Consider the following 6,000-nt stretch of genomic DNA (forward strand, 5'->3'; position numbering starts at 1 on the left):
CATCATCTCCACCCCTCAACCAGTATTCTACAAGAGCACAGACACAAGGGACAACAGACACACCGGTCTCTACATTGAAGATGAGCTGAAGGCAGTCAAAAATGACCTTGGACCCCAGAAGGTATTTGCACTGGTGACAGACAATGCTGCGAACATGAAGGCTGCTTGGTCTAAAGTGGAGGAGTCCTTCCCTCACATCACACCCATTGGCTGTGCTGCTCATGCATTGAATCTGCTCCTCAAGAACACCATGGCACTGAAAACAATGGATACACCCTACGAGAGAGCCAAGGAAATTGTTAGGTATGTGAAGGGTCATCAAGTTATAGCAGCAATCTACCTCACCAAGCAAAGTGAGAAGAATAAGAGCACAACATTGAAGCTGCCCAGAAACACCCGTTGGGGTGGTGTTTTCATCATGTTTGACAGTCTCCTGGAGGGGAAGGAGTCTCTCCAAGAAATGGCCATATCACAGTCTGCCGATGTGGCCAGCCCAATCAAGAGGATCCTCCCGGATTATGTATTTTGGGAGAGAGTGGTAAGCAGCCTGAAACTCCTGAAACCTATAGCAGTAGCCATTGCACAGATTGAGGGAGACAATGCAATCCTGTCTGATGTTCAGACTCAGCTTGTAATGTAAGAAAATAAATCCGTACTGCCCTGCCCACTTCACTGTTGCTCCAAGCAGAGGAAACTGTAGTTCCGAAATACATCAAAAAGCGTGAAGACTTCTGCCTGAAGCCCATACACGCCGCAGCGTACATGTTGGACCCCAAGTATGCTGGCAAGAGCATCCTGTCTGGTGCAGAGATCAACAAGGCCTATGGTATCATCACTACCGTGTCTCGCCACCTTGGCCTGGATGAAGGCAAGGTTCTTGGCAGTCTGGCGAAGTACACTTCCAAGTAAGGGCTTTGGAATGGAGATGCAATATGGCAGTTGTGCCAACATATCACATCAGCCACCTGGTGGAATGGACTTTGTGGATCTGAGGCTCTTTCCCCTGTTGCCTCCATCATCTTCTAAATCACACCAACATCAGCCACCTCAGAGCGAAACTGGTCCTTGTTTGGGAACACACACACCAAAGTACGCAACAGGCTGACCAATACAAGGGTTGAAAAACTGGTTGCCACCCGGGCAAATTTTGGGCTTTTTGAGCCTGACAACGAGCTAACCTCAACAAGGTTGGAAAGTGACAGTGAAGATGAGGCTTCAGAGTCTGATGTTCAAGAGGTGGACATTGAGGAGGTCCAGGGAGAAGACATGGAAGCCTGAGAGGAAGACAACCAAAGCTTTAGTTTCTAGACTATCATTTTACAGAAGTATTTTGAAAACGTTTTTGGGAGATGCGATGGATCATTGGGGATCATTCAATATTCCCTTTCTTTTGTTGTTCAGTGAAATCATCCCATGTGAAGAGTCTACTCATTTAATTAAAGTTCAATTCGTAACTAAATAGTTTTAAAAATTTATATTGGAAGGATTTAATCATTTGTAATTAGGTTTACTTATGATAAGGTAAAAGGTTTATGTTTCTGTCTCCATATGCACTCACTGTATATAGACTTTTCCCCCCTATTTCTTTCTATTGTATTATTGACTGTATGTTTGTTTATTCCATGTGTAACTCTGTGTTGTTATGTGTCGAACTGCTATGCTTCATCTTGGCCAGTTCGCAGTTGCAAATAAGAACTTGTTCTCAACTAGCCTACCTGGTTAAATAAAGGTGAAAAATATATATAAATTTTACATCTACATTTAATTGGTATTAATATTAATTTGCATATATTCCCACAGAAAGTTTCCACCTCTGAATATTCCCCAAAATGTACAACCCTAGTAATGATCATATTGTTTAATCAGCTTCTTCATATGCCACACCTGTCAGCTGGATGGATTATCTTGGCAAAGGAGAAATTCTCACTAACAGGGATGTAAACAAATTTGCACACACAATTTGATAGAAATACGTTTTTTGTGCATATGGAAAATGTCTGGGATCTTTTTCAGCTCATGAAACATGGGACCAACACTTTACATGTTGTGTTTATATTTTTGTTCAGTGTACCATAGCTAAGGCCTCTGAAAAATAGCCTCTGCTGAAGTAATACAGGAAGGGGTCCTCACCACGAAAGCAGACTGGTCGGCGGGCAGGAGGCCGTTACAGCGGCTCAAGGCCTCGTCTCCAGGCTGCACTTCCGAGTCCTCCAGCAGGGGGAGCTGTCCTGGGGTCAAAGCATCGCTCAGTTCCTGGGTGTCCTTGTCCGAGCCCCTCAGCCGATACACCACCGCATCTAGCAACCCCTGGGTGGGGATCCCTGTTTGAAAGGCAGAGGGCGGGCTGAAGGGGCTGCGGTACAGGGCTACTGCGTCCGGTCCGTTCTGGATGGTGTTGGGTGGCAGGCGGATCGAGGGGGCCGGGACCAGCCTATCACTGCCCACCAGGAAGTAGCCTTGGGCAGTGGTGAAGTGGCCTGTGAGGCTGATCTCGCGGTAGGGCTTGCTGTTGTGTCCGCTGAACAGGAGGAGCCACACGGCCTGCAGAGAGACGCGGCGGCCCGACGGGTGCCACAGCTCGATGAACTCGCCATCCTCGGCTGAGCCCGGGTTGTCAGCATTTACCTCGCTGATCAGAAAGTCTCCCCGACCCCAGGGAGGGAGGTGAGGGGGCACTTCCGTACCCCCAGGGACCACTGAAGAGCGGAAAAAGGAGATTTACCAAATTGCAACAGGTCAAAACTCACTACTATTTTGATAAATTAGATTGTCTCTTCAATTTGGTAACTATTTACATTAAATTGCTCTTACACCCGTGTTTGTAAACACATTGTTAGATAGCAATTATATTCTATTCAATGTATGTTCATTATCCTAAATGTTTATTGAATTTAATTGGCTATGATTGATTAGAAGCTAATCGATTTGCCTATATGCACTAATGTGTATCACCAATCGAAAGCATCCCCAATGTAAAGGTGTCAATGTGATAGAGAAATATGCAACACTCACCAGTGGCGTGAGGGCAGATCTTTGGCCATGGGCACTGGTTGGGCTGTCCGGGGGTTTGTGGCGCTTCCCAGAATACACCAGGGTCTCTGGTCCAACTGGCCACACCACAGCGACTGAGGTAGAGGCCTCCTTCCCCAAACCTGAGAAAGACCAGCAAGGTTAGTACTTCAGCCTAAGACAGATAAATAGATGGATGGGTGGCTGGATGAGTATGGATGGGTGGATTACCTGGCGCTGAGCTGATAGGGCTGTCTGCCTGGTATAAGGGTCTCTGTGAGGTTGGCGCTGGGTTGGTTTCCTGGTCCAGCGAACACAAAGGCGTCTAGGGGCTGCGTCTGGCTCAGGGGGCTGCCTACAGGGAAGTCAGAGGCCTTGCCACTGTACAACGCCACTGCCCCCGACTCATCTCCTGATGTATAACATAGTAGAACTTAATCACTCAACATAGCTTTCACACCAACAAACACGGCACTTTTCATACACAGGACGTGAAACAATTTGCATAGATATAATTTCACACACAAAATACACAGGTCCAGCTCCTTGACTCATAGAAATCTCTGCAAGACCCAATGAAGAGATATGAAGCTTTTCTCAGCCCTGAAGACCAGTAGGAGCTCCTCCAGGTACAGGTTCACTGACCTTTCATGTTGTTCTTGTCGATGGTGATGGAGATCAGGCCTTCCCTGGAGGTGTGCACGTCGACACTCTCACTGACCGTGTCCGTCCGCCCGTCCAGCACCAGCAGCACCAGAGGCCCTGCAGCCTGGGACTCGCTTAGCTCCACAAACCCGTCCACCTGCCCCCCTCCCAGCTTCAGCTCGCTGATACGCGTGGTGGCAGTGCTGGGATCAGGGGGGTTGCAGCGGTTGCGTTGGCCAGGTGATGGCAGGTCCACCTGGAAGCCCCAGCTTTCCCCAGAGATCAGGCACCTTTCGATGGACTCGTCCCCCTCGTGGGCCCCCTCGTCCTCCACGAAGGCCGACTCCCCAGGGGTCAACGTCTCAGCCAGGACTTCCACGCCCCCGGAACGCCGCGTCATGTACACGATGGCATCCACCAGCCCCACGGCTGTGGCGTTCATCTTCTCCCCGTAGCGTGCCGCAGACGTGTGGTAGAGCGCGATGGCGTCTGGGCCATTCTGGACGGTGTTGGGTGGGAGGGGGATGGCCGGTTTTGGCTGCATGTCCACCGAGCCAACCAGGAAGAAGCCTCGGTCATCTGTGGTGTGGCCCTTCAGGTCCAGTACTTTGTAGGCTATGTTGCCGTTTCCATTGTAGAACACCAGGGTGTAGCCTTCCAGTGAGGCCCTCTGGCCGCTGGTGTGGTAGAGCTCAACAAACTCAGTGGTGTCCAGTTTGGGGTTGTCTGCGTTGACTTCACTGATGATGAGGCAGGGATCTCCCCGGACTGACGCACCCAGACACACAGACAGGCAGACAGCGTATGTTGCAACCAGGTGAAGGGCCAGTCTTACCATCATGGTTAACTACTTCCCCAAAAATGTCAGTGCTAAAATGCATTAAAGGTTGAAAGTCTGAAAGATGAAGAAAATTAAGAAGAAACTTTTGAGGCACAAAAACAACAATTATTGACTAGAAATCACAGAAGGTGAAATTATGTTGTGGTGAGGATTTCATAACGGTCTTCACCACCCAGACAAGGGGCAAACTCAAAACTACATTACTGTTTATCGGTTTTAACAAAAATAGAGAGTGCATGTTGCAATCTAGGCTAGTAGTATCTGATGATTGAGTCGCCAAAAACAGGAATATGATCGGGAATGTATGTCTCTTACGAGTTACAGTGTGGGTAAATCCTGCATTTCCTGGAAAGCACATGTAGACTAGGATACATTTATTTCATCCAAAATAATTTAGGCCGTGGCTGCGGATTAATGCAAAAATTGGTAAACTGTGATTTGTATTTTTTCTCACTAGTACTAGGACAAAAACATGTTTTATAGCTTCCTGGACCTTGAATTAACCAAATCGTAGCTGTAATCTTCGGTAAAAAACGTTAAAATAAAAATGTGCGTAATTCAATTTTCGATCGTTTCTTACCAAACCGTAGACCAGGGAATCACTACGACAGTGAATATTGGCTCGAGCACCATTGCGCATAGAAAACGAAGAAAGTTGCTTGCTAATTATTTATTTTTTAAAAGCTTTACTATACGTGCTCTGTAGCTATAGAGTGTAAATATTGGAACTGAATATCTTCAGTTAAAACCCCATTCAAGACCACTACTTGTTGCATAGAAGACGATATTCAAGTCACGGCTATTGCTATCTCAGCGACGAAACGGTTGTCATTCGAGTTCATCAGTGCCACACAGGGTTAGTGTTACAAAGTAGCGACGTGACTTACTGTATTTCAGTGTCCCGGTCCACGACGAAGGGAGATTTGAAACAATGTTTAGAATCCAACAGTTCTGCTTTCTTATTCCGAGAGAGATATTCGTAAACTTTGTTTCAATCTCTGCCGCTCCCAGCGTCGTCTGTCCACATTGACAAAGCACTTTCACCCCCCTCTCGCGTGCGTGGGCGTTCGGAGGGGGGATGATCCTTGGGTATCCTTCTCGAGCTGCGTAACATTCCAGGCCATTAAAATTCAGATCTGTGGTCTGCCTGTGTTTTACAAAAAAATAAAATATTTTGGCCTTATGTTTAGAAAAGTGATTTTATTAGATTTGGCGTGTTTACATTTTTAAGGAGGCAAGGTGGGACTTTTTAAATGTCGTTTTCAAATATTGTAGGGGAATGTTGACCTACACCTTGATTTATATGGCCTGTAGATCCCTGAGAATCCACAAGGACTGTGTAACACCTTGGGGCCACGGAGCACCAGCAAGTTGGCTATTCCTAGCTGGGTGACCTCATCTAATATGTTCTTGGTTAACGAGCATGAAGAAAAATATGAATCACATATTTTTACGAATCACAAGTGTCTCTAAATGTAGGGTCAAGTCTACCATTGACTTTCCAC

At 46.9% G+C, this 6,000-nt stretch overlaps 1 protein-coding gene across 1 annotated transcript in view; it reads right to left on the bottom strand.

Annotated features, from left to right (window-relative positions):
• LOC139570378 (uncharacterized) overlaps positions 1 to 5,567 on the bottom strand; it is a 30,110-nt gene extending 24,543 nt beyond the window's left edge. The window contains exons 1-5 of the mRNA XM_071392211.1: positions 5,383 to 5,567; positions 3,655 to 4,549; positions 3,241 to 3,421; positions 3,013 to 3,152; positions 2,131 to 2,696 (exon numbers count right to left, since the gene is read on the bottom strand). Of these exons, the coding sequence (XP_071248312.1) occupies positions 2,131 to 2,696; positions 3,013 to 3,152; positions 3,241 to 3,421; positions 3,655 to 4,495 (1,728 nt within the window). The 5' untranslated portion in view covers positions 4,496 to 4,549; positions 5,383 to 5,567. The remainder of the gene's footprint in view (positions 1 to 2,130; positions 2,697 to 3,012; positions 3,153 to 3,240; positions 3,422 to 3,654; positions 4,550 to 5,382) is intronic.
• Positions 5,568 to 6,000: the final 433 nt, after the last annotated feature.

Source organism: Salvelinus alpinus, chromosome 3 (assembly GCF_045679555.1).
Source record: "Salvelinus alpinus chromosome 3, SLU_Salpinus.1, whole genome shotgun sequence".
Classification (NCBI taxonomy): Eukaryota; Metazoa; Chordata; class Actinopteri; order Salmoniformes; family Salmonidae; genus Salvelinus; species Salvelinus alpinus.